The following is a 24,452-nucleotide window of genomic DNA, read 5'->3' on the forward strand; positions in this document are numbered from 1 at the left end:
TCGAACTTGATGCATGAATTATAGAAATTTGTCATCAAAACAGTCGCCAAAAAGTCTCCCTGAACGGTCAGCTGAACAGTCACCTAATATCACCACTCCTAATATTATACAGTCGATGAAGCCTCGACAAGTGCCATGGATATGAAACTTGTTCGTATTTCTGATGCTTTTTTGTTTGTCAATGTTAGATCAGCCACCAATTAAAAGTCTTACATCAACTTAGACGAAAAGGGAAAGTGAGCTCAGGCTGTTATAACGGTCCAGATGTTGCACTTCGTGCGCTCTAGACTCAATTCCTCCGGTAGATGGTGCTCAGCTATACTTGAAATGTCTTGCTTTGCTCAGAGAACTCGCAACGGGACGTGGCCAGAAGACAAAATCATAAAGCATTGAATATTGTATTGGTACATGAAGTTAAAGATATAAAACCATGGGTATGCTGTGTTCGTAAGTTCCCATCCATAACGCCAGTTGAAGTAACCATAAGAGTCTCCGGATCCTCTAGCGCCGGTAAGATATGTTAAAATAAAATAATAAAAAAAGCAGAACGAATTAACCGGTGGTCTTCCGCTTCTTAGGAACTGACTCTTCCGTGGCATCAGACTCTCGTCGAGCGGCACGCTTCCCTTTGCCCTTGTTCTTCTTTCCAGCATCTGTGGGCTCATCATCCGAAGCAGCGCCCTTGCCCTTCTTTCCAGCATCCTTGGCGACCTGATCATCATTCTGATCAAATGCCTTCCGCGCCTCCTTCAGCTCACGCTCCATGCGCAGCAACTCCTGCACACGACCAAGCTTGTTCGGGTCCCGGCGCAGTGCAAAGCGGAAATCATCCACCTTGATCTTCTGTCGGCGGGCGTGGTGTGCGACTTGTGCGGCCCCGTGGCACAATTCGAGGATGAAGTCCGTGACAATCTCGTCGAGTACACGAACTGTTTCGGGGAGAGGCTCTTGCGGGAAAGAGCTGTGGGGAGCTGGGTCACCGTATGCTTGCAGAAGGAGACGAACTGGGAAATATGTCAGTGACTAAAATTCTTTATAGAAGTGAGAGATAACTGAAGACATGGCATACGCTCAGTGGGAAAGTTCATCTGTCCCTTGTGTCTTGCGACACGAGCACGTGGTTCCGCCATCTTGTTTTCGGGTTCCGAATAGACGTCCTCGTCCCAGGTGTTAAAAGGGTCGTTGCTGATAGGATTCTTATCAAAATACTCCCTGAAATTGGTCCGTTTATTGAAGGCGACTTTCTTCTTCTTGTTCTTGGTTGATTGCTCGTTGGGATTTTCGGCGGCCTCGGGGTCTTTTCTGAGGGCTGATGGACGCGGCTTAGGAGGAACGAAACCGAGGCGATAGGCACCTGTCCGGACAAGAGCTTCTTCGCGGGGATGTTCGCGGAAATATGAAGCTAGACTTGGATCGACGGTTGAGGTGGGGATACGCTGCCAGGATTCAGGTGCAGGCGTGTGCACAGACGGGGTAGCGGGCTCGGGAGCAGGTACGGGGGGTGTGGGAGTATTGATGTATTTGATCAAAGCTCCAATCTGATAACCTGGAAGAATTGCAGCTTCACCAGCTGCAGGAGCAGCAACTTGACGAAATGTCGGTCCGGCGACACTATGTGTTGGAGGAGCAGCGACTCTAGAAGACGCTGCTGCAGTAGCAGTGGGAGCCGCTAGTCGATCGTAATATGCTACCGAAGTAGCAGGAGAAGTCGGACGAGGATTATATACTGCCGAGGCAGCAGTATGAGTGCGGGGACCAGGAAAGTATGCTGCTGGAACAGCAATAGGCGTGGGAACTGGATAGTAGTATGCAGCCGGAGCAGCAACGGGACTCGGACCGGCGACGAAGAGAGTTGCAGGCGAAGCGACAGACTTGGGTTTCTCGACCGCAACGACAGGAGAGCGAGGACCCGCGGGAACAGCGACGGGAACAGCAGCTGGAGGCTTCGGACTCGCGGCGGGAACGGGACGAGGAGTTGGCGCTTCCGAAGCGACTGTCGAAATCGGGCCCGCGCAAGGAGCAACGGAAGCTCGAGGCTGGGCGGTGCGCTGGGCGGTGCTCTGGGCGGACGAGACAGGCAGAACAGGTCGGCTGAGCCAGTCCTCGGTCATCCACCGATGGCCCTCTTCCCTCTGGGCAGCTAAGTAACTCTCCGCTTCCTGGTTCGGATCCATTTTGATGAACGAAGACGGTGGCCGAATATGGTATGTTAAAACTCAGCAGAGCGAGGATTTAACTGGCGTTGAAGTCGAGGTTACGCTGCGACACACGACTACATACGTTCATGACAACATTCACTAACGCGATCGCATTCACTCAGTCCGCCCTCTTCAACTTCCAGTCACTGCTTCTGGTGATCCTATTGATTATCTGTACCAGCACCTATGCGCACTCGATAATGCCCGGTATCATGGACCGGAACCAGAATGGGTAAGCTCATTGTCATTCACGGAGCTCAGGAGAAGAGCCTCGAGTTGCGATATGACTGACACAATTGTATCGCAGACTATTTGGGATTTTCTGGAAATGCGCTCGCGTGGGAGAACGGCTGAGTCCGTATGTCAGCATTTGCTGCTTTCTAATGGCGGTAAGTTTGGGAATTTGTTTGATTGCAAGCCGACTAGGAGGAATGGTAAATAACATCTGATTGTGCTGTCTAGTGCTCGATCTTCTTCGGCGGCTGAGAATCTTAGCTCGCGAACGGTGTTTTATTACGACATACAAGAAAGGGCAGATCCATTGCTCGCATGAAACCAGGGGTGTTACGGAACGGTTCAATTAAAGCGATGACAATAAGCGCATGGAAGTTTCATGATTCAATGTACAGTACACAAGAGCCAATTTACACAAATCGCAACACCAACGCTTGCTCCGGCCCCAACTGAGGGGCCATGGTATGCAATAATATAGATACAAAGTGGGAAAAACCAAAAACAAGGGTATCCGATCTCCAATCTCACAGTTTGGGTTTCATCTTGGTCCCCAACTTCCCCAGACCCTCATCAAGTAGCCTTTCTTGCTGCTGCTCGTCACTACTGCCGACCACCTTCGGAGTAGACTCGGGCTGTTGTGTCGGCTGCGCAGGCGTCGCTTCTGGGATGGTCTGGTCCAGCTCATCGATAGCTACCCAGAGGCGCTCGGGGTCACGCAGGTAGCGTAGACTTTTCATTGTGTAAGGGTCGATGGCGAAACCGTCTTCTTCCATCTTCTTGATGGCCTTGGCTGTCTGCGGGATATCCTGCTGATTGGCGTAGCCATTGATGATGACGTTCCAGGTCGCCCCATTGTACTTCACTTTATGCTTGTCCATCATTTGGCGAATCTTGGTAGCCGCCTGCTGGTGTCCGTTCCAAAGGAAGGCACTGAGAAGGATACACCAAGTACGCATGGATGGTTTGGCGTGGTCGATCTTCTGACCATTCACCTCTGAGCTGGAAGGCTTCAGCATATCTTCCACGAGATGCACACATGACCTCAATCCACGGGCATCTCCACGCAGGGCAATGAGGAATTCGTTATAGACGTGGTCGGTTGCTGCCAGAGGGGCAATGAGGGGATGTCCCTGCTGCGCAAACTCGCGGAATCGGCTGTAGATGCGTTGAACGCTTGGTAGGCCTCTCTGACAACGGAAAAAGGTGGCAATCATGAGGAAGAGAACAACCGGGCCAGGTGGGATTTTAGAACCTTCGCGGGGTGTGTAGTGTGGAGGGACAATGGTGAGCTCCTTGAGAGGCCTGATGTCGTAGAGTTGATTATACATGTCAAGCATGCTGTAGAAGACCCTTGAGGGGTCGGCGTCGGCATCCATATGCTTGACGGAAAAGGTGTAGTGTGAATGGAAGATCTTGCTAGCAAGAAAGGGATTTTTGCGAAGGTCTTCCTGCGTCTCGACTTCGTGGATCAAGGAGTCGGCTTGGCCCCTGTCCCCGCGCGCAATAGCATCTTGGAGGAGGGTGAGATAGGTGTATGAGTCGAAGATGTGTTCTTGGTCTTTCATGTATTGCAGCATGTCATTACCGATCCGCGGGTCGCCAGTTTTGAATGCGTTGGCGAGGACCACATTCATCATGTCGCGGTCTGGCTGGATGCCCAGCTTCAGCAGCCGTGGGAGAATGTGAAAGTTGCGCCCGGTTTTGTCATCTTTGACAGTGTCCAATGTCAAAAGCTTGCAGCAATGACGCATCACTCCTTTCGAATCTTTTTTCAAATCTTTTAGCTGTAGAGTGAGTTCGAGAGCTTTCAGAGCGAGCTCTATCTCTCCCAGTTCCGTAAACCGCCACATGAAGCATAGTGCCGTTTCTCCGCACATCTGATTCGTTCTCTCCCTTACAATGCGAAAAGCTGACACGACCGCTTGATGACCCGCTCGCCGGACGTACAGCCGAACACCCTTTTGCGCCAAGGTAACGATAGGCCAGTCTCGTGGTGGAAGACAAGATTCAACTAGCGACTGGTAGGTGTGAGTGCCACTTCGCCAATCCTGCAACCAGTCTGCATAGTAGAAATTTTCCAGGAACCGAATGCAGTCAAAAGTAATGGTAAATTGTGGCTTGTCATTGCCTTCCGTTGTGACAAGCAAAAAGTCTGGCAAAGCCTTGGGGTCGTGTTGCATCATCCAGAAAGCCAAACGCTGCCAGTGTCTGGCTTTCGTGGGCCGGTCCAGGGCATGCCATGTCTCTCGAAAGCTGCCGCGGCAGTCGGAGCGAGCCTTTTCCAAGAGCTCAGTGCCATCTTCCTTTAACGCTGGTATCAAGCTCTTATTCGTAATCTCTCGCCCATAACGCTTGGACACATAAACTTCTTTGTACGCAATCCTCCATTGTCGGAGACCCAGCTCTCGTGAGTAAAGGTTATCTCCCCGAATGGCAATTGCAAGACCCAGCGATCTCTCGTTGAGGTATCTCTTGTTGGTCCGAAGTTCGGCATTAAGCCGGCGAGTGATATGATGGGTGAGCTTGTGAGGGTTACCATGTGCGTTCAATCTCTTGCGGACAAATGTTTTGCTTATTGACTGGGCGAAATTCCTTCGAGGGCGTGAATTCGTCTGGCGAGAAGCGCTGTTGGAATTGCGCGTAAGAGTCTCATCTTGATGGCTAGGGTCGTCGCTCAACCTCGATTGTCGGTCTCCCGTGGAGATTTCATTCTCGGGCGAATCGCCGTTGGCAATCGAGTCGAGCTTTATTGTCGCATTTGCAAGGTGGTCTTCTTTCGCGGCAGAATCGTGGTTGAACGGAGTGGAGGTCGACACATTAGCTGCGTTTCCTGGACAGGGTATGCACAAACTCCGGTGCCAGCGGCCGGGGCTGCTGCATTGCGTCGACAACAGCCCGCTAAGCCTGGACCGGGTGTACTGATGCGGACACAATGACATTCAGGAGCCCGCGATCGCATGCAAAACACCAGGGAACGAACGCGCGGGTTATTCAAAAGAGAGACCGAGCGGCGAGCGGAGACCCGATTTTGCCGTGGCTAGTGTCAAATTGTGGCGCACCCCCGTCTTATCGCCCGCCGATTTGATTGTCCACCCTCACCTTCAAATCAAACCTAACTTTTTCACGTCGCGGAGGACTTAGGGATTCTTTCAAGGTTGTTTTTCCGGCTCGCAATCTAACTCAGGTAAGAAATAATGTCTTCTCCCTCTAGCTCTCACTCCCCGCCTGACAATGACTCCAGGCCGGATCAATCTCCCATCGACATGTCGTCAAACCACGCCTCGCTGGATGCGGCGTCCAACGACCGCAAAGCCCGCCTTGCCAAGCTCGCGGCGCTGAAACGCAAGCAACCCGAAGACAATACTATGCCCGATGCTGATGCTGATACCGCTCCGGATGTGACAACAACCTACCTCTCCGGTCGCAATTACGACGCCGAGACTCGAGGCCCGAAGCTGGGATTCGAGGTAGGCCCGCAAGAAGGCCAGGTGACCGTGGAAACGCAGGCGGCCGAAATCGCGGAATCTGCCAAGCAGCAAGCTCAAGAGGACGAAGAAGGCGTCGATCAGCCCATCGATCTGTTCAAGTTACAACCGAAGAAGCCCAACTGGGATTTGCGACGAGACCTCGAGGAAAAGCAGAAGATTCTGGATGTGCGGACTGACAATGCAATTGCTCGACTGGTCCGGCAGCGGATTGAGAATGCTCAACGCAAGAATACGGGCTCCAATGGCGGTCACGAGGAGGGAGCGGGCATTGCTGGTGAAGCTCTGGTGGAAGGAATTCATCTGCGTGAACAAGAGCAAGATCAAGATGATACGATTTGAAGTGATACCCTAAATTGCAGGACTACGAGCACAGGTTGACTCCTCCTGTACTTTCTTTTCTACATTTTCATGTCTATCTAAGCTCCGTTTCTTCTGTTATTGTTATGGCTAGGGGTGTCTGAGCATTTTGCGAACATCAAAAGCGGCGTTGAAAACGGTTTGCGCATTGGTATTTAAGGATATGCCATTGCTATTAATACAGTTGTCCCAATCCAGAACATGAAAAAAGGCAGTATGTGTTCAGAATGAACAAATTTTGCGCCGATTGAAAACCTTCCCAAATGACCAACCTCATAACACCGATTGTCGTAACTCGCCTTTTTTAGCGTCCCATATTCATGGACTGCGTCAAGGCGAGGCGCTTGCTGAAGGGACTCAAGCTTCGCTCACGAGGCGGGTCCAGCCGCGCCTTGGGGTCTTGTGTGCTTCGTCCTTGCGGTCTGTCTCGAACTCGGTAGGAGCGTCGAGCATCGCGGTCCCGCGCGCCTTCTGGAGTCATTGACCGGCGTTCCTTGGCGACGCGAGACTTGTCAACACTAGTACTGCGTCGGTCTCGTCGAGAGTTCGGTCGCTCTGAATCACGATTTCTTCCACGTTGCGCCGGGCTGCTCTCCCGGCGTCGTCGGCGAATGTTTCGATCCTCTGTCCATTCTCGGGATCGAGAACGGTTTCTCGCCCCAGATGAGTAGGAAGCGTAGCTTTCAGCAGAGTCACTGTATCTTCTCTTGCGAGTTCTGGAAGGAGACCGGGAAACCGAGCTAGTCCGTCGGCCTTCGTCGCCTCCATCGCGCTTGCTTCGACGATCAGGCGAACGTGAACGGGATCGATTGGTGGAAATAGTTGAGATCGAATTAACTGAGTCTGTCGATGCAGACCGTGCCCTTTTCGGCGAGTAACCGTGGCCGCCTGGCCCATCTTCTCTATCGGAATCTCTGTTGCGGCCGCGCTCTTCCTCCCGCTTCGCCAATATCCCGTCTGCGACGCCGTCACTGTGATTCGAATTAGTCTACTGTTTGACGCTGGGAGCGCGCATGAGATCGTAGCGGCAGTGTAATAGTCTTACGTTTGAAGTGTAATATTGGGGTTCTCCGTTGAGAGCTTGGGCATCAGTCGCGGATTCAAAAACTGCTGAGTCCGCGACGGCCGCGGCTTGTATGGGCGCTCTTGCGGGGTGCTCTTGCATTCATAGCTGTAGTGCCGTGCAGAGCATGTCAGCATATAGTTTATCAGATGAATCTGGGGGGTAACTTATCTCGTTGCAAGCATTTTTGGCATTGCGTCGTCGCAGAGGCTTTACTGGGGCCTCGCATGCCCGGAGCATTTCGATATCGATTCATAACGGGCCTCCAGTCGAGATCAAAGAGGTCACCGAAATTGGAATTTCCCAAAGTCTCAGGAGCCTGAGCACCGAGACTGAACCGCACACACCGAAACCGCGTTATCGAGCGTAAGGGATCGTCGGAGTAAAAAGGTCGACTGGACTGTCTCCCCGCGCCTGTTCTCATGCGAAATTAGGCGCGCGGTAAAGGCGGTCAGGCGCGGCAAAACGGCCCACGAACCTTTAGGCGTGAAAGAATAAGAATTCCGACTTCCAACGCTCTTTCCCTCGCAGAATCCATTTGCGCCTCGTCGACACCGGTTTCGAGCGTTATCGTGACCGGTATCTCTCGCGGCGTGTGTCCAGTCTTCCTTCCGGCCCCAACCGGACTTTCCTTCCCATCTCAATTCGAGGTCTCTCTCCCTGATCATGAGCCAGCTTTGACATCGTGTAAGACCCGCTTCTTCCCCAGATCGCGCTCCAGCAGAGGCCTGCGCCACTCGGTCACCCTCTGCTCGACGCGGAGCGCTTACTTTGGCATTGGAGTTAACGCAGATTCACACCAGCTTTCCTTATGGCGCCGGACCTTCACCAGAGATATGTCTTTCTTTTTGACCTTGTGTGAAGCGGGATACACCAACGACCTCTTTTCCATTCAATCTCCAGGCTCCGTCTGAATCGAAACTGCTGCCTGCTCGGTTATTCGACGTCTCGGTTCTCTCTCTGTGACTTCTCTGCCCCATATTTCAGTCAGCTCAACATTCCGCCGGGTGTAAGCTGATATGGCAGCACCCCAGAGCTTAACCGCAGAAGACGGGCATTTCACTCTTGGGACAGTACGTTCCTCCCATCTGAACAGCATACCGCAACCTCCGCCTCAGAATTCCTTACCATCATATCAGATTGCCGCTATGGCCGATCTCCATGAGTCTCAGTCGTCTCCGGCTTACAACGTGAACAACGATCCTCAGTCAGCAATCGCAGCGAAGTCCCAAAATCACCATGCCGATGCTTCTTTACCCCATCCCCACCACACACACATCATCACCCAGGAGGGCACGCCGAGTGAGCCTAGCATTGATGATCTCGGCCGAGCAGTCCAGGATATCGACATCACCCTACAGAAAAAGCGGGTAGGGTCTGGCTCTTCGCTGGATGGACAGGACAGTGGCTTGTTGAAACGTGAGAACTCATTCGACGATGATCGCACCCACCTTTCGAATTCGTCTACGAAAATGACGAACTTCGATTCCAAGAGCCTGGCATCTGTCACTACCTTTGCAATGGACGAGAAGGACTCGGTCCGACCCGACGATAGTGCTAGTGTACAGGCGAACGACGAGGACGAATCACTCTCGGGGCCTGCCTCTGGTGCCCCGAATTCGGTAACTGGATCCGAGGCCGGAGGACGTGGGTTTAGAGATCAATACCGCGATGGCAATGTGATCCGTCCCCGCGGCATTCTCGCGGCGCCTGGTCCTCTTTTCAATAACGGTGGTCAGAGAGGTGCGGTAGGGATTCCTCCAGACTCTGTTGCGAATAATTTCGTCGTCCCTGCTTCCCCGGGGGTGCTGGCGGATGGCTCGAGCCTGCATGGCTTTCCCTTGGAGCCTGATGAGAAACTGTTGGAGGCCATGAGGAATCCCAGGGACCGACTTTTAACGCTTCAACTGGAGGAGAAAATCCGCGTGTTCATCAAGGAATCCAAGTAAGTGATCATAATGGGTAAACGTTGTCTGTTGCCTCGAGGCTAACGAGATTCATCTAGCGAACAATCTTTGGAGCTGCCTCCTACACATGCATTCGGTCGCCTTCTTGCTCATAAACTTGGGGACTATTATCATCTGACGCACTTTGTGGACAATAATGTGACGTCCGTTCGGCTTCATCGAACACCGTTTTGCAGACTGTGAGCTCATGGCTGCTTCATCAATCCAAACAGTGCTAACTCTTCTTAGGCCTACCCCCATCTCTGCCATCCACGCCGCCAACAATGACACCCAACCCCCAGTGGTTCCAGCTATGAAGATCATGCGCCGAACAGATGGAGACCGCCCTTCCACTGAGGGCAGTGTTGCAGCCAGCTCGTCCGCGCCATCGAAGGCAACATCAGAAGCAGGTGACAGTGGCCAGGGAGACGACCGTGCCGGTTCTACTACGAGCGCAAAGGATCGACCGACTTTGAAGGAGCGAGAAGCCAAATACGAAGAAGCTCGCGCACGAATTTTCCGTGATTTCCCTGAGGGTGCCAAGTCCGACGCTGGTGATTCGAACCCCAATATGTCACGATCTAGCTCCACAACTGGGCGCAAGAAGAACAACAGGAATCGGAATCCTCAAGACGATGGCTTCGAGGCTCGTTCGCAGTTCAATGCTTATTATCCGAGTACCCAGTACCCCAACGGATCAATTCCATACAATGGCACCATGGGTGACGGGTATTCTGCCAACCAAGCCGTTCCTTATCTGGTTGGACCGGGTGTACAGCCTCCTTCTGGCGCGTACGTGGCACCCGGCCCGAACAACAGCATGCACCCAGGGCAGATGAACATGAACAGCGTGCCGCAGTATCCAATGGCTGTATCATCACAGATGCCTAGTAATGGCTCGTGGGCGGGGGGAACTATGCCGCAGCAATCGCCGTATTCTGGATATGCATCGATGAATCCCCCCGGAATGATGAACCAACAGTCCCAGAACAATTCTTCGCCGGCAACGAACAACTATGCAATGCCCCATCCTCCGCAGTACCCGCAACCTGCCAGCTGGAATCCTGCTCCATACACCGGGAACTACCATCAATCTCCGCAACAGCGTAATCAGCCCCCTGTTCATTGGCCAAATTATCCTCAGCAACAGTCAATGCCACCCAACATGGCAGCCAATACCTACGCTCAGTTCCCAGGGCAGCATTTCAACCCAGCCTTTCAAAATGGCGCCGGCGGACCGGGGATGCCAGTAGGCTACGGCAGGTCCCACTTCAACCCCCAGACACGGGCCTTCATTCCAGGCGGTGCACCCTTATCGCGGCACCCAAGCCGAGGTACTCAGCCCATGCCCTACGGCAATGTGCAACCAAACTTCCAAAACCAACCCCAATGGACCGGTTACCCAGAGCCAATCCAAATGCGAGGGCAAGAGCACTCGCCAATCAGTTCAACCCGCAGAGTAAGCGTGAGCTCTCGCGATTCAATCGCCAAATGGGGCACACCATCCCATCTTCCCCCGAAACCACCACCCTCCAAAGTGCCCTCCAAATTTGACCTGAGTGGTCCAAATGGATCACCCTACCAACCCAGTGGCATCGCTGGGGCCAGAAACGGGCCCCTGGTCGTCACTGGTGGAGGCGCCCCTTCGAAGGCCAATTGAGACATATCCATCCACTCATGAAATCTTTTTCTAATCCGTGTCCCACCCAGCATTTTTCTCAGCATGGCGGTGTATGGTACGGGCCTTCGACCAGTGTTCCGGAGTAGGCATGTATTCGTGTTGCGTGTCGACTCGATGGCTTGTACAGTTAGGATTAGTTATGGTGAGCGGCGTCTGGAGTGTATCGCCGGCCATGAATGCATACTCAATGTTTGATGTCATATCAATACCTTGGACGGAATTTCAAACTGTTGTCTATGACTGGTATCGTAGCACCTCAAAAATTACAAGGTAAGACAGTAGCGCTAGGGAAGCTTTAGTAGATTGACGTTCTCGTGTTTGGAAGGGGTTCATTTGCCGAGTAACCTCTCGTAACTTTGGAAATCGCTCATGGGTAATGTTGACACTGATTCGGTGAACACTTAAGAAGTGACCCTCGTGGGAAAACAAACTAATCACGCGTCACAAGTGTATGTGAGTGGCCATGGCGGAGGATCGTCATACCACATGTGATATATAGTGGTTTCATACCATTATATACTCTGCATAGTTCCCATGTTTGCCCAAGCACCAAAAAAATATACAATTGAAGGTAACGACCAATCCCGGGAAAAAGGTATCGAATACTTTATACTGTACACAGGCTATGTCACATGAGCGCAGACGCAACAGAACAAGATGCGAAAGAAAACAGCAAAAACTCCTATGAAAACAGGGTAAGAATATATAGAAATTGACAGCCAGGCATCCACCAACCAGACAACCAGGACGAGCGAAGACCGCATACATGCAGCATTATAGCCGTAGTATCTTTCCATTCATGGATAGGTAGCTAGTGCAATACCATGCGTTCAGCAGCTGACATTTACCGCTTCAAAGCCTCCAGCCTCTTCGTCAGACGAGCCGCCTGCTCCTCAGACCTCTTAGCCTCCTCCTCCACACTCTGAGAGGCCTCCTCCTCAGCAGCCTTAGCCTCGGAGTCCGTGAGCGCTTCTTTGACACCCTCATCCTTGCCAATCTTAAGGTTGCGGACCGCCTCCTCCAGGGCTTCAAGACCGCCCTTTCGGAACCGGGTCACCTTTCGCACGTTGAGCTCAGTCAGCTCGTTCAGGCCGTTACCGAGGAACTCTCGTTGACGCGCAACAGTGCGCGCTGTCATGGCGAAGCGCATGTCCTTGGGTCCATCGACCAGTTCCAGGATGGCGGAGGGGGCCTGGTCGTGCGGCTTGCGTTCGGGGACGGCGTTCTTGTCGCCCTTTGGTGCGGAGTAGTATTCATATTTTTGCTTGGGCTCGATGCGCAGCACGCGGGTGTAGCCGCCGGGTCGGTCGGCGTAGCGTTCGCGGAGGGGACCGAAAAGTTTGGGGATGATGGAGTGTGGTTTCTGTCAGGATCAGCTGTTAGTCGTGACGCTCTAATAGGGGCGTTGGGGCATTTGAGAGGCCAAAGAGATACATCCGACAAAAGAAGATTCGCCCAATTGCAGAATGTATCAAATGGATGCCCCAGAGAATTATGGACGTACATAGAAAATCTCCAGAGCCCGTCTCCGACTGGCTTCGGAGTTCTTCTTGCCCAGGGTAATCAACTTATCGGCCAACCGCTGAGCCTCTTTAGCCTTGTGCCATGTTGTGGTGATCGATTCGTTCTCGAAGAGCGAGGTAACCAGGTTGCGCAGCAGTGCCTGGCGATGCGAGGACTTGCGGCCCAGGTGCCGGTATTTTCCTCCGCCGCCGGCCATGGTGAGAAGGAGGTGGAAGGCGGGAAAAAAGACAAATGAATTGAGCGGGTCGACAGGTCAGATAAAAACACCAAGCGATGGTCAGTCCCCGATAGAAGCGAGCAGGACGGGAGGATCGCAAGGATGGACTTCGTCAACGCGAAGTTCAAAAGATTCGAGTGAGCCGGCCGGCCAATCGGAGAGCTGCCACCGCCTTCGCCCGCCTTCACCCGCGAGGGCCTTTCGATCTTGCAACATCGCGGCCACGCGGGATTCGAGCGGACTTGTGAGTCTGTGAATTGCGCAGGGCTACTTTTACAACCCGAGCACTACGGTGGTTCATCGACTGCCTCTGTTCCCGATCCATCCGAGTCCAAACACCGCCAACCACCTCAATGGGCTTCTTCACGGGCTTTGTACGTCTCCATCCAGCAAAAACACGCCTCACCCCAGGGCCAAAAGTCTAACCTTCCTGGTGAAACAGATGAGTGGCTTCGCCCTCACTACTTCAGCCCTCTACATCACCATCACAATCCACCGCACCAACCGCCTCGAACAGCGACGGCAGATCCGCGACCAAGTGGACCAAATCAACTGGCTCACCTCCTCTCTTGGCGCCTACGACCGTCGCAATTTGCCCGAGGAAACTCGACGTCCACTCTCGGAGCGGCTGACGCACCAGGATGAACCTGTCACCATTAAGGGAGTTCTCAAGCACCGGTGGAACACGGAGGTTCAGAAGCTGGCTCGCAAGGCACAAGAGAGTACGTGGGAGGATGTGCGAGATGCCTCGGTTGAGGCGTGGAAGAGGGTTTCGCAGTACGTGAAGAAGGAGTAGTTCTGAGACTGCTCCTGAATATCCAAGTCACATTGTGATGTTGGGGCTCGACCCTGCTTCGGACTGGAGATCTTTCTTGTTATGTATATTATGGGCTTGTTTGCGGGTTCACCAGTGGAGTTTTGATACCCAGGCGTTGTATTATAGTTATTCTCTGAATGCATATGTGATGATGTTTCTTGCTACACTCTTGATTCTGATATATATAGGAATTAGTGTGACTGTGATGATACAGCCAAGGTTTGCATGTAGAGGCGTCCAGCGCGAGTCGTAACGGCATTATGGACAGAACATTTGGTGCTAACCAATGCCATCAAATGTGTCTATCGCAAGGTAGGTTGAGATAGGGCGATATAAGGGGCCCGCGGGGGGGAGGAGGGGGGCCCTCAGATTGGTGGCGTAAAACAGGCTTCGTTGTCCCCTCGCCCAGAAGCTGCAGATGTCGAGATGGAGACGGAAATGCTATTGAGCATGGATCTTACTCCAGCACGTTATCGAGCACATCCATGGATGATGACGCCAAGGGCGTTCGATTTTAAGGCTGATGCTTCGGCAGATCACCCAGCACTCGTAGACGGCGGCGCACTAATCACGCTATCCGAATCACTCCAGATATCCTTGCTCTCGCGCTCAACCGTGCGCATGGCCTGCGAGACCTCTTCAAGTTTCGCAACCACATCCAACACACCCTGATTCACCCGATCAAAGTACCGATCATTTGCATCGCGGCGCTTCCGCGCAAGAATAATATCCTTCTCCGTTTCCTCATCCAACGTGCGATGTGATACACGATCTCGTCCAGGCACAGGCTCTGCTGCCTCTTCCTTTGTTGCAGCTTCAGCTGATCCTTGACGCTGAACACTCTCCCCGTCTGCAGTATTGCGACTAGAATCCACAACTTCGTCATCTGCCTCGCTGCGCGCCCAGGCTTGAGCGAGATTCAATTGTTTTGTGCGCAAGTCCTTCAGAGCCTCGGCGTGCTTCTCGCCGAAGACGTGCTCGCTTGTTACAGCGCTCAGCTCTACCTCGGACAAGGCGCTTTGCATCTCTTGCCAGATGGCGTCAGATCTGTCGACATCGTTTTTGGATGGCCGTCGGGTAATGAACGGGGAGAGTAAACCGCGGTTTCCGCCTTCTCTATCACCGGGTGATCGGCTGCGATGCAGCGGTGGAGGTTGGTTACCAGAGGGTGTCGCAAGTGCAGGGTTGGCTGGTGGGATGGAAAGAGAGACGTTGGAAGCATTATGGGATGGAGGGCCCTGGAATAGAGCTGGTGGCGGTAGCCGCTGCGAGTTGGTTGGCTTCCTCGAAAGTGGCTCCATCGGTGCTTGTCGGTGTTACCTCCCAAATTTCCCAAGATTGATTAAAGATCCCAGAACAATTGTATGAACCTTGAGAAGCTCCAGACTAACGTCGGCTGCCAAATGCCAAGCCCGCCCGATAACAACAAGTCCTTATCGGCGACTTATCAGTCTAGATGACATAAGCGGACCGGGTGGGGGCTCCGACGGTCCCGTGACTCGCTTAGGGCAAGCGCACAAAGTCACGGGAGAAAGTGTCCCAAGCAAGCGAGTGCGCCGGCGTTCAAGGACCAACCGAACCCTTCGACTTTTCGACACCCATCGACCAAAGCCCCTTCGGCGACAACACCCATTTTCAGTCGGTACGTACTCGACCAACCCTCTACGTGGTCGGAGAAAGCCTCTGGAATTTCTTTTGCGTGTGTACCTGGGAGAAATTCGACTGCACCGTCCACCGTCCAACGATCCCGACTGCACGCACAAAAATTCCAGATCGCGCTCCCACCATCGAACCACCCACCACCAGTCTCGAAACCCACCGATTTCCAGTCGATTGTTACGAGCGCATACATCACAAAATTAAAAAAATCAAGACTAACGCAGTTTGCTGTCTAGACGTCCGTTATAATCCGCCAACATGGGTAAGGGAAAGCCTCGTGGTCTTAACGCCGCTCGCAAGCTCCAGGCCAACCGCAAGGAGCAGCGTTGGGCCGACCTGCACTTCAAGAAGCGCCTTCTCGGTACCGCCTACAAGTCCTCCCCCTTCGGTGGTGCTTCCCACGCCAAGGGTATCGTCCTTGAGAAGGTCGGTGTTGAGGCCAAGCAGCCCAACTCCGCCATTCGCAAGTGTGTCAAGGTCCAGCTTATCAAGAACGGCAAGAAGGTCGCTGCTTTCGGTACGTTCTTCCCATGAACCACTACGACCGTGTCGCACGTCGAATCTCTACGAGTCCAACTCATCGGGAGATATACGGCATACGGCACGGCACAGCACCTTTAAAAACTTAGCAACGCCCTAACATATATTTCCTCCAGTCCCCAACGACGGTTGTCTGAACTTCATCGACGAGAACGACGAGGTTCTCCTGGCCGGTTTCGGTCGTAAGGGCAAGGCCAAGGGTGATATTCCCGGTGTCCGTTTCAAGGTCGTCAAGGTTTCCGGTGTCGGTCTGCTCGCTCTGTGGAAGGAGAAGAAGGAGAAGCCCCGCTCCTAAGGGAGTGCAATTGCAAAATCAAAATGCAGGGGTGTTGGTGATGGCAGTTGGATCGGTGCCGGACAGAAAAGCCCGCCATGTCAGCGCCTGGATTTCATGAGTTCTTTTGGGAATAAAACCCACCCTTGGCGGGCTTTGGTCTGGTTTGATGTGAATTAACCACGATTTGATACAATTCCAAAAACTTGGCGCTACGACTTTCCAATTATCTATCATGATCGTACCACTCGGCTGAGCTGAGGAGGGGTATGCCTGGGGGTTGTATCCTGTATATCCCAACGTAATAGCAGCAGTCAATCTATCATATGCTGGTTTGAAGGCGTATGCTTCCAGGAATTAGCCCTTTTGTATGGGTGCTACATATTGTTTCAAGAGTGGGTTCATCTTAGTGCTCTAATTAGTCTCCACGTGGAATGAGCTCAAGCGTGATGTGATTCACATTGAGTACAACATAATGTACACAATTATACAGTGTAATCTTCGAGCCCTAAAGGACGTGATATATGCATTAAGCGTGTGGTTTAAAACAATCAGCAATGTGTGTGGACATTAGATCAAAGCGCGATGATATGGTGTTGTCAAAGGATCACATGATGTCTTCAATGGTGGTCCAGGATATATATCTCAGACCTCGGTATATACCCCAGGTACAAAGTGCATCAATTGTAGTGTTCTGGCACTTCATAAGCACCGCGGTGCATACATTATATATACACTCAAGCACCACAATATTGTGCAGTTTGATACAAAATTCAAGAAATTTGACTGTGAATCAAAACGAATGCGCAAATATCTCGAGACTTCATATTAGTACACTACTAAGATGAGATTATCTTCCCGCGATCATGTCATAACAGGAATCTGAACTACATCGCATAATAGAAAATCTACTTTAATGCACAACCCTAGATGGATTCATCATTGCTGCCCTAATGACCTTTCCTCCATAGATTCTCCGCAGCTGTGCATAGAGAAACCAACAATAAAGACTCCCACGTTACGATCGTCGCATATCATTCCTCGGATATCGTTCCACATTGACGCTCATATAATGTGCTTTGTCCCATTACTGGTTAGTGGATCCCCCCAGTCTCCGCCTAGAAGCTGATGTCCTCCTTCCGGTAATGGTCAGACACAATCCTGTAGAGATATGATGGGGCATGACCGCCTCTGTAGAGTCGAGTTAGTAACGGAAAGAAAAAAGAGGAGTGAAAATGGTAAGGACGTACAGGTTGGTGATGTAGAGATCGACCAGCTCCGCGGGAACATAGTCGTAGAGCGGGTTCTGAACATCGATCTTCTCGACCAGGTCACCATCTTCATAAGGAAGGACCTTGCTGGCATCACCGTATTCAATAAGCGAGTCGAAGTCGAACGGATAAACAGGGCTAAGCTTGTAGACACCGCTAACAACAACGACAGGAGTCTGGTGAACCTTGGCAGCACGGGCAATGACGCGGGTACCGGCTGCAGCAATAAGACCACCGTTCGCGAGAACGGAGTGCGTGCCCAGAATGACCTTGTTGACACGGGACATGAGGGCAAAGACGGCGGAGTCGGGGATGAGAATGACAGTGATGCCGAGGGCGATCAACGGTTTCTGGAAGGACTCGAAGCTGAGGTTCTCGTCGTCACTGGATCGGTTGCCACTGACAGTGGCATGTGTGACCTCGTGGTTGTTGGGATATGACTCGGCATGAATGACAGTGAACTTGCGCTTGGTCGCAGCTCGCAGCAGGAACTTTTGCACGGTCGTGGACGAGGTGTGAGTGAGGATGATCTCGTTGGAGTGGATGTGCTCCAGCGCGTAGTTAGAGATTTGCTCGTCGACCTGGCCCAGCTCATCGATAATCTCGTTGATACCCTCCAGCACCTCAGCGCGGAGGTCTTTCGAGGGGCCATTCAGATGACCATTCGGTGACTGAGAGCCCGGTGTGCTCGGCAGGGAATTTTCGGGTTCGGGGTGAGAAAGAAGGCTGAACATGGAAGTGAGAGGAGGACGAGACGAGCGCTCGGAGCCCAGGAGAGGCGAATCGCGGTCCAAGGGCAGGGATGCATCTATTCAGACTGGGTTAGTTTATGAGAAAAGAACAAGTTGTGGCAGCAGCTCTGGCAGCTGAAACGCACCATCGAAGGCCCGCGGGGTCTGGGGCTGGCTCTCAGATTCACTGAGTGCGAACTCGGCCTCGCGGTCGTCCTCAGCTTCATCGCGAATAAGGCCGAGGACTCGTCGCACAATGTTTCCCACCACCATCTCGCGCGGCTGCGCGGCCACCAGACGGCGGCCCACGCTCTGCACCCGCTCAATGAGCCTCACGGACTCTGATGTACGGCATAGGGAGACCACACTGCGGAGGAGATAGGCGGTTGCAGTGGCGCATGATCGAGAATGGCAGATCTGGCGGCGCTTGAGCAGTCTGACCGTGAGTCATATTAGCATGGAGGGGTTCGAGAAAGGCGCAACGAGCAGAGCTGGTCCAAAGGACATACGATATTAGGTTCTCGATCGAAGTGTCAATCGGGTTGGCCTTGAGGGACTTCAAAAAAGACGACAGGCCCGGCGTCAGGGCCGGCGACGTCGACGGCATGTGGGATGAGGTTGTAGAGTCTGGATGAAATGTGAGCGCGGTTCGTGAAGGGGTGAAAGTGCGAAGTAGGCGAGTGCAGAGGACCAGCAACAAGTGCTTTCTCCTTATCTGTCTGTCTTTCTGTCGCTGGAATTGGGGACTCACCTTTGTCTGCGCAACAATGCGAAGTCGAGGTCGGCGAGCCAAAGTGGGCAAAGAAACCGATTTTCTGCCGTTGGTTCTTTGTCCGCTTCCCCACACTTCGCAACTTCTCGTCCTCGTCGCCCGTTTGGATTGCCGATTTTCCAGATTGCTGTTTCGCCTGTCTTTGCTTGGGGATCTGCTGCAGTCGCCCCTCACCCGCGGTAGAATTCGGACTGGAGTTGCGGAAGTAGTTCCGAGGCACGGGTGACTGGCGCATCGAGGTCGGTCGACTCGCACCCCAGCTTACCCTACCTCCTGCCTCCTTGCGATGCCCCCCTCCCCTTGAGACTCCCTGCGACTCACTCATGGACCCCCGCAAGTGGTGACGACGAGCTCACGATCATCTCTCTAGATCTTCTGCGCCCCCTGTCTCCCGTGGGCCTCGTGGGAAGATGAACTCGCTGAACATCCTGTCCTCGCGAGTCATCGGCCAGTCTTCCAGCTCAACGCGTCCGCGATCGCAATCCCAAGGCGACAATAGGCGCGCGAGCCCGCCTGGTGATTTCGGCAAGCTCCGGTCGTACAGCACCGATAACTTTCGCTCGAGTGTCGCCTCTGAGAAGGGCTACGACGGGACCGCATCAGTCGACGGAGACGGAGACGGAGACGGAGACGATGACACGAACTCCCCAGACTCCCTCAACGAGAAGACAACTTTACTGCATGGAATTCAGAAGGATGGTACAGTCATAACTAGAAGTACTACGTGGCGACTGATCACCCATCGGATCTTTGATGCGATCACGGAAACGATACACTTTATCCTCTCCACGCTAGCGGCTCCCGGTATCTACGTGGCTCAATGCTTCCAAAACGACGACGGACACTATTCTCTTCTGGCTCCCGTCAGGAAAGTCTGGCGGCGACCAGCTGCCGACTCGAGGAACCGATCGGATAAAGGGGCCTCTCGGGTAGAAGGTCGACGGCGAAGTGGCTCCACTCGCAAGCTGAAACCCCAAACCTCTCGAGACTCGATCATATCAACAACTTCAGAATCAGATACGGATAAACGACATATCGAAGGTCTCGCCAGTACAAAGGACCGGCATAGTCGAACCCCAAGCGCTGAACCCGAGCCCTTCCCCGACGCCAACGCGGACGACAATACACCGCGCCGGTCTATACGGATCAAGCTACATAACGAAGAAGTCTCCAAGCGTCAGAGGCAGCGCAGGACCCAAAGCGCCGATCTGGGCCATCCAATGCCCCAGGGTGTGACCCGTGTCCAGGGCGCCGATAGTCTCAAGTCTCCCACTTCTTCATCTGTTCATCGCATCACTAAATACCCACACACCTCTCCTGATCCGCCGCGGCCTCTCCTACCCCCGCGACTGCCTTCCTACACAGCTGCCCCACGCAATGCCAGACTTCCGCAGAAGACCCTGGTACTAGACCTCGACGAGACGCTGATCCACTCACTCGCTAAAGGCGGACGAATGTCCAGTGGTCATATGGTCGAGGTCAAGCTCTCGATGCCAATGACAACAGCATTGACACCGGGTGGACCGCAGACAACACTCGGACCCCAGCACCCGATCCTGTACTATGTTCACAAGCGACCACATTGCGACGAATTCCTGCGCAAGATTTCCAAGTGGTACAAGCTGGTCATCTTCACGGCCAGTGTCCAGGAGTATGCTGATCCAGTCATCGACTGGCTCGAGCAGGAGCGCAAGTACTTCCAGGCACGCTACTACCGGCAGCACTGCACATTCCGCCAAGGCGCGTACATCAAAGACCTCAGCTCTGTGGAGCCGGACCTGAGCAAGGTGATGATTTTGGACAACAGCCCGATGAGCTATATCTTCCACGAGGGTAAGTCATTTGCTCCGTCTGTCCCCATGACATGGCGTCTTCTAACAACCTTAAAAGATAATGCCGTTCCTATCGAGGGCTGGATCAACGACCCCACGGATAACGGCCTTCTACATCTAATTCCCATGTTCGAGGCACTGCAGTACGTCACCGATGTACGGGCATTACTGGCGCTACGTCGCGGCGAGGGCGAGGCATGATCGTGCTTCTCTCCGACCACTGTAACTATGGTATGCGCATGGAGGTGTAAAGGGAGTTTTTATAAGTTGTTTTTTTTCCTTCCCCCGTCTTAGAAGCGAGAGTTTTGTTTCGCAGTTGAAAACCAAGAAAAACAATTGGTTTTGTGAGACATAGGATGATGAACGAGTTTACACCCCCTGGAGCGCAGTTTATTCATAATGAGGATTGTCTTGTTTACTGGAGAAATGGAATGAATCGTACATATGTTGCTTTCGATGATATCTTTTCAGCGTAGTCGACGGATGGAAGTTGGTTCGTCTCTGGCATCTGTTTATTTTCCCAGAAGCAAAGGGAAGGGACCCCTGATGGATGTAGCTTCTCAACCGCATATATTTCGCGAACCTTGGAGTTTTTGCATGTAGCCTTGCTTCGTCTGCTGTCTGGGCAAGATGTCACATTAAATACGGATGAATATTGTTGGAGGTTTTGTATACATAGAACCAGCTATGATCCTTAAGGCATAGTTTTGAACCTTCCGTGGTACCTCCTGGTTGCCGAAGAACCCAGAGTAAAGCTGTAAGTGAACCTTCGGGTACGCTGAAGACACTTGAGGTAGGAGCAAATGACAAAAATTGCGTCGGCGAGATGAAGGGCAACATTGCCATTCCAGGGATCATATTCAAGTCTTTGGCCGAAGAGCATAAGACTTGACCGGCAGAAGCTTGAACTGCTTAGGAAACCCAGTCTGAATCTCCGACTTTATAACATCCATCCCAGCAGCCTCAAAGATCATCTTGAACTTCGCATCCGTCCGGGTAACGCTACTATCCAACTCATCAAACATATCCAGCCCCTGCAAATCCGTCGACAAGTTCTCCTTGAGAACAACAAGCCCATTCTCCGTAAGCGATGTACGGCACCTTGCAATATACTCAATCAACTGCGCATCAGTGAGATGACCCACACACCACTGCGTCCAGATCAAATCATATTTTTTCTCCGGAACCCAATTCTCTAGGCCAACGGTATAAATATCGCCCACCACACCATCATTTTTCATCTTGCTTTCTGACAAGACTTGCGTGAACTTTGAAACGGGCTCGACCGCGTCCACGACTTCGCAGACGTGGCTGAGAAACCCCTCTGTCACGCGTCCGACGCCGGCACCACAGTCGACGCCGAGGCTGAATTTGCCGTTTGCTGGGAGTGCGGGGAGTAGTCGCCGGACTTTTGTCAGGAAGTTTTTCGATCCTTGTAGTTCGATTCGTGTGTACCATGGGTATGTGCCGAGCATGCCTAGCATGTTACTGTTGGTACTTGGTAGACTGCTCCAGTAGTTGATGGAGGCTTGGTGGTTGATCTTAGAGTCTGCCGGGACAGAGGATTCTGGGGCTGCATTGCCCACGTCCTCTATTTGTGATGACATGATATATGATCTTGTCAAGTATGACCGTGTATGTCTAGAGGAGCTCGACAAGAAGGGTCTGGTTCAGGGCTCGGGAATGGAGCAGTGGCTCAATAATAAATTGAGTATTGATCAACAAGAAGAATTGTATGAGAAATGCCGAAGGGCAGTATGAAAGAAGGTATAATGAGAGAGGTTCTCAAGCTTTGGGAATGAAGTCGAGTAGTCGAGTCCCCAAAATTTTGGATGGATGCGTCGCACGTGATGAGGGGAGCAATGGGCTTATCTTATCGTCGCTTTCATTGTACAATTTCACTCGTACAGGTGTGTAAATTCAGAATGTTGCGTACAAATTGGCCGATTGATTAAATAGATTAAATACGGAGTAACGAAAACAATCAAATGACTGCTAATCTGAAGATCTGCAAAAGCGTTTCCAGTGATTATGTAACGGTGGCAGTGCGGAGACCTGGATCTGCTACCTAGGTGGGCACCATGTAAAACAAGTGTCTACCTTAGGTCCGCCCATTTGGGGGCTCAAATGAAACGAAGGCGGGTCCACATTAACACCCCAACAACAAAGTCGTCCAGCCCTAGATAGATGACTTTGCTTTTGAAAGTCTCCTGATATACATCATATCGATATGAAGGCACGATTATTGACTCGAAAATGGCCCTGGCTTTCCAAACACAAGAAAGACAAGCCAACCAAAGCTGATGTGAGTTCCATAACGCTGCAGGCGTCTTTCGCACCGCAGTACGTTCGGGCACCGTCAGAGACTAACTGAATATAGAACTTTCGGAATATAGAAGAACAAAATGGCCTAAAGCTGCTTTATGATGCACCCGACGCTCAGATGGAGTAACACAACGCCCTCGCAGTGGATCTGGACATTGGTCTGACTGACACGACTCCACAGCATTATCGCCGTCCACGGCTTGAACGGACACCGCGAGAGATCTTGGACTGCTTCCAATACTACCAATTGGCTTCAGAGCCTTCTACCGACCGATATACCGCATGCAAGGGTCCACACGTGGGGATATGACACGCCCAGCAACAACACGGCCCCCCAGACATCGGTTTTTCAGCATGCCTCGAAGAACTTGGTGCATGATGTTCAGAGAATGAGAGAGGATACTGCCGTATGTTTTGAGTCTCAACGGGACTTGTAATTAGTGACATGCTGAATGTTTCAGTTAGACACATGCTCTGCCTATCATCTTCATCGCACATAGTCAAGGCGGAACAGTGGTCAAAAGCGTAAGAATGATCTTTCGAATGGAATCCAGGACGGTGAATTTCAGTACTGTAACTGACATAACTGGCAGGCGCTACTATACTCTGATATAGAGCGAAAAAAGAGCGAAAGTACGTCGATCGACGATCGACATAGTGTATGCCTTGCGACGCGTGGAGTTATTTTCATTGGGACGCCCGAGCTGGACTCGAGGCTCAACGGACTGAGAGCTTACCTTTCTTCCCTCGGGGAATCTGGTCAAGATGAACCAGCAGATTTGAAAGAAGCACGATGGATAGTGTCAGTTTTGGAATCGTACGCAGCCATTGCGGACAGATTTATTACTATCTTTGTCTATGAGTGTCTTGATCAGAAAGAGCACCACGACACATGGACTCAGGTAAGAAGCGCAATATCGAGCACTCACTTACAACAAACTGATAATTAATTTCTTGCTAACTAGACTGTATCTGAATCGCACCGCCTCTCCCCGCATATCCTGATAAACAGCGACCACGGAAATATGATTAAATTTGGGTCACGGACGGATCCAGGGTATATGAAATTAAGAGAATGTATTCTTAGTATGAGCCTGATAAGCGAATAAGAATGATTTCATTCAGCAAATGTACTTTCGGCAAGTCAACAAATCAGACGGGGTAAAGTCAAGATCCTGACTCTGCACAGACCTTCAATCATCAAACTCACTCTTAAAGCATACATCGATACCATCTTCCACTCCTTTCATTAAAACCCCAAGGGATACCTTTGAACCCATTGTGATGGAAATATGAAGAATCGTCCTTTGGCATGGAACGAACATGACAAGAATCAATCATGTGGTTGTCTTCAGGATTCCAACAACTCTGAGATTTCTCTGACTTTTCCGGTTTGAATTAGTCACTGCGGGCCGTTGTAATTCTGAGACCCTCTCGTGTGACTTCTCTATATTCAGCTCCTCCCACAGCTCTTTTTGAGGGCTGTATTGATGATATAGAGCCGGAAAATACTGGATATCACA

The 24,452-nt window shown here is 52.0% G+C and overlaps 13 protein-coding genes across 13 annotated transcripts; 6 read left to right on the forward strand and 7 right to left on the reverse strand.

Annotated features, from left to right (window-relative positions):
- Positions 1 to 552: 552 nt before the first annotated feature.
- N7532_000276 (putative transcription initiation factor TFIID subunit 13) lies at positions 553 to 2,174 on the reverse strand (the record flags this gene model as incomplete). The annotated part of the gene is made up of 2 exons (XM_056612780.1): positions 553 to 1,004; positions 1,070 to 2,174. The coding sequence occupies 2 exons, from the start codon at positions 2,172 to 2,174 to the stop codon at positions 553 to 555; spliced, it is 1,557 nt and encodes a 518-aa protein (XP_056480004.1).
- A 782-nt stretch (positions 2,175 to 2,956) lies between these two features.
- Positions 2,957 to 5,371, reverse strand: N7532_000277 (pentatricopeptide repeat protein; the record flags this gene model as incomplete). Its single annotated transcript, XM_056612781.1, has 1 exon — positions 2,957 to 5,371. One exon carries the CDS (start codon positions 5,369 to 5,371, stop codon positions 2,957 to 2,959), a length of 2,415 nt encoding a protein of 804 aa, XP_056480005.1.
- Positions 5,372 to 5,695: 324 nt separating this feature from the next.
- N7532_000278 (CCDC12/cwf18 family protein) lies at positions 5,696 to 6,259 on the forward strand (the record flags this gene model as incomplete). Its single annotated transcript, XM_056612782.1, has 1 exon — positions 5,696 to 6,259. The coding sequence occupies one exon, from the start codon at positions 5,696 to 5,698 to the stop codon at positions 6,257 to 6,259; it is 564 nt and encodes a 187-aa protein (XP_056480006.1).
- Positions 6,260 to 6,581: 322 nt separating this feature from the next.
- N7532_000279 (uncharacterized protein) lies at positions 6,582 to 7,596 on the reverse strand (the record flags this gene model as incomplete). The annotated part of the gene is made up of 3 exons (XM_056612783.1): positions 6,582 to 7,248; positions 7,323 to 7,506; positions 7,557 to 7,596. 3 exons carry the CDS (start codon positions 7,594 to 7,596, stop codon positions 6,582 to 6,584), a joined length of 891 nt encoding a protein of 296 aa, XP_056480007.1.
- An 892-nt stretch (positions 7,597 to 8,488) lies between these two features.
- Positions 8,489 to 10,946, forward strand: N7532_000280 (putative R3H domain protein; the record flags this gene model as incomplete). Its single annotated transcript, XM_056612784.1, has 3 exons — positions 8,489 to 9,285; positions 9,346 to 9,486; positions 9,536 to 10,946. The coding sequence occupies 3 exons, from the start codon at positions 8,489 to 8,491 to the stop codon at positions 10,944 to 10,946; spliced, it is 2,349 nt and encodes a 782-aa protein (XP_056480008.1).
- An 865-nt stretch (positions 10,947 to 11,811) lies between these two features.
- On the reverse strand, positions 11,812 to 12,687 carry N7532_000281 (mitochondrial 54S ribosomal protein bL17m; the record flags this gene model as incomplete). Its single annotated transcript, XM_056612785.1, has 2 exons — positions 11,812 to 12,330; positions 12,472 to 12,687. The coding sequence occupies 2 exons, from the start codon at positions 12,685 to 12,687 to the stop codon at positions 11,812 to 11,814; spliced, it is 735 nt and encodes a 244-aa protein (XP_056480009.1).
- A 374-nt stretch (positions 12,688 to 13,061) lies between these two features.
- N7532_000282 (MICOS complex subunit Mic12 family protein) lies at positions 13,062 to 13,504 on the forward strand (the record flags this gene model as incomplete). The annotated part of the gene is made up of 2 exons (XM_056612786.1): positions 13,062 to 13,082; positions 13,151 to 13,504. The coding sequence occupies 2 exons, from the start codon at positions 13,062 to 13,064 to the stop codon at positions 13,502 to 13,504; spliced, it is 375 nt and encodes a 124-aa protein (XP_056480010.1).
- A 557-nt stretch (positions 13,505 to 14,061) lies between these two features.
- On the reverse strand, positions 14,062 to 14,826 carry N7532_000283 (DUF5315 domain-containing protein; the record flags this gene model as incomplete). Its single annotated transcript, XM_056612787.1, has 1 exon — positions 14,062 to 14,826. The coding sequence occupies one exon, from the start codon at positions 14,824 to 14,826 to the stop codon at positions 14,062 to 14,064; it is 765 nt and encodes a 254-aa protein (XP_056480011.1).
- A 616-nt stretch (positions 14,827 to 15,442) lies between these two features.
- rps23 (40S ribosomal protein uS12) lies at positions 15,443 to 16,019 on the forward strand (the record flags this gene model as incomplete). The annotated part of the gene is made up of 2 exons (XM_056612788.1): positions 15,443 to 15,701; positions 15,841 to 16,019. 2 exons carry the CDS (start codon positions 15,443 to 15,445, stop codon positions 16,017 to 16,019), a joined length of 438 nt encoding a protein of 145 aa, XP_056480012.1.
- A 1,097-nt stretch (positions 16,020 to 17,116) lies between these two features.
- N7532_000285 (translation initiation factor eIF2B subunit beta) lies at positions 17,117 to 19,007 on the reverse strand (the record flags this gene model as incomplete). The annotated part of the gene is made up of 5 exons (XM_056612789.1): positions 17,117 to 17,189; positions 17,249 to 18,077; positions 18,147 to 18,436; positions 18,510 to 18,627; positions 18,752 to 19,007. The coding sequence occupies 5 exons, from the start codon at positions 19,005 to 19,007 to the stop codon at positions 17,117 to 17,119; spliced, it is 1,566 nt and encodes a 521-aa protein (XP_056480013.1).
- A 175-nt stretch (positions 19,008 to 19,182) lies between these two features.
- nemA (Nem1-Spo7 phosphatase catalytic subunit NEM1) lies at positions 19,183 to 20,805 on the forward strand (the record flags this gene model as incomplete). Its single annotated transcript, XM_056612790.1, has 2 exons — positions 19,183 to 20,605; positions 20,663 to 20,805. The coding sequence occupies 2 exons, from the start codon at positions 19,183 to 19,185 to the stop codon at positions 20,803 to 20,805; spliced, it is 1,566 nt and encodes a 521-aa protein (XP_056480014.1).
- Positions 20,806 to 21,464: 659 nt separating this feature from the next.
- N7532_000287 (N-terminal protein methyltransferase) lies at positions 21,465 to 22,211 on the reverse strand (the record flags this gene model as incomplete). Its single annotated transcript, XM_056612791.1, has 1 exon — positions 21,465 to 22,211. The coding sequence occupies one exon, from the start codon at positions 22,209 to 22,211 to the stop codon at positions 21,465 to 21,467; it is 747 nt and encodes a 248-aa protein (XP_056480015.1).
- A 623-nt stretch (positions 22,212 to 22,834) lies between these two features.
- Positions 22,835 to 24,182, forward strand: N7532_000288 (esterase/lipase family protein; the record flags this gene model as incomplete). The annotated part of the gene is made up of 7 exons (XM_056612792.1): positions 22,835 to 22,909; positions 22,985 to 23,052; positions 23,111 to 23,336; positions 23,395 to 23,454; positions 23,523 to 23,831; positions 23,895 to 23,986; positions 24,119 to 24,182. 7 exons carry the CDS (start codon positions 22,835 to 22,837, stop codon positions 24,180 to 24,182), a joined length of 894 nt encoding a protein of 297 aa, XP_056480016.1.
- Positions 24,183 to 24,452: the final 270 nt, after the last annotated feature.

Source organism: Penicillium argentinense (assembly GCF_028826775.1).
Source record: "Penicillium argentinense strain IBT 30761 chromosome Unknown utg000001l_segment0_segment0, whole genome shotgun sequence".
Taxonomy (NCBI): Eukaryota; Fungi; Ascomycota; class Eurotiomycetes; order Eurotiales; family Aspergillaceae; genus Penicillium; species Penicillium argentinense.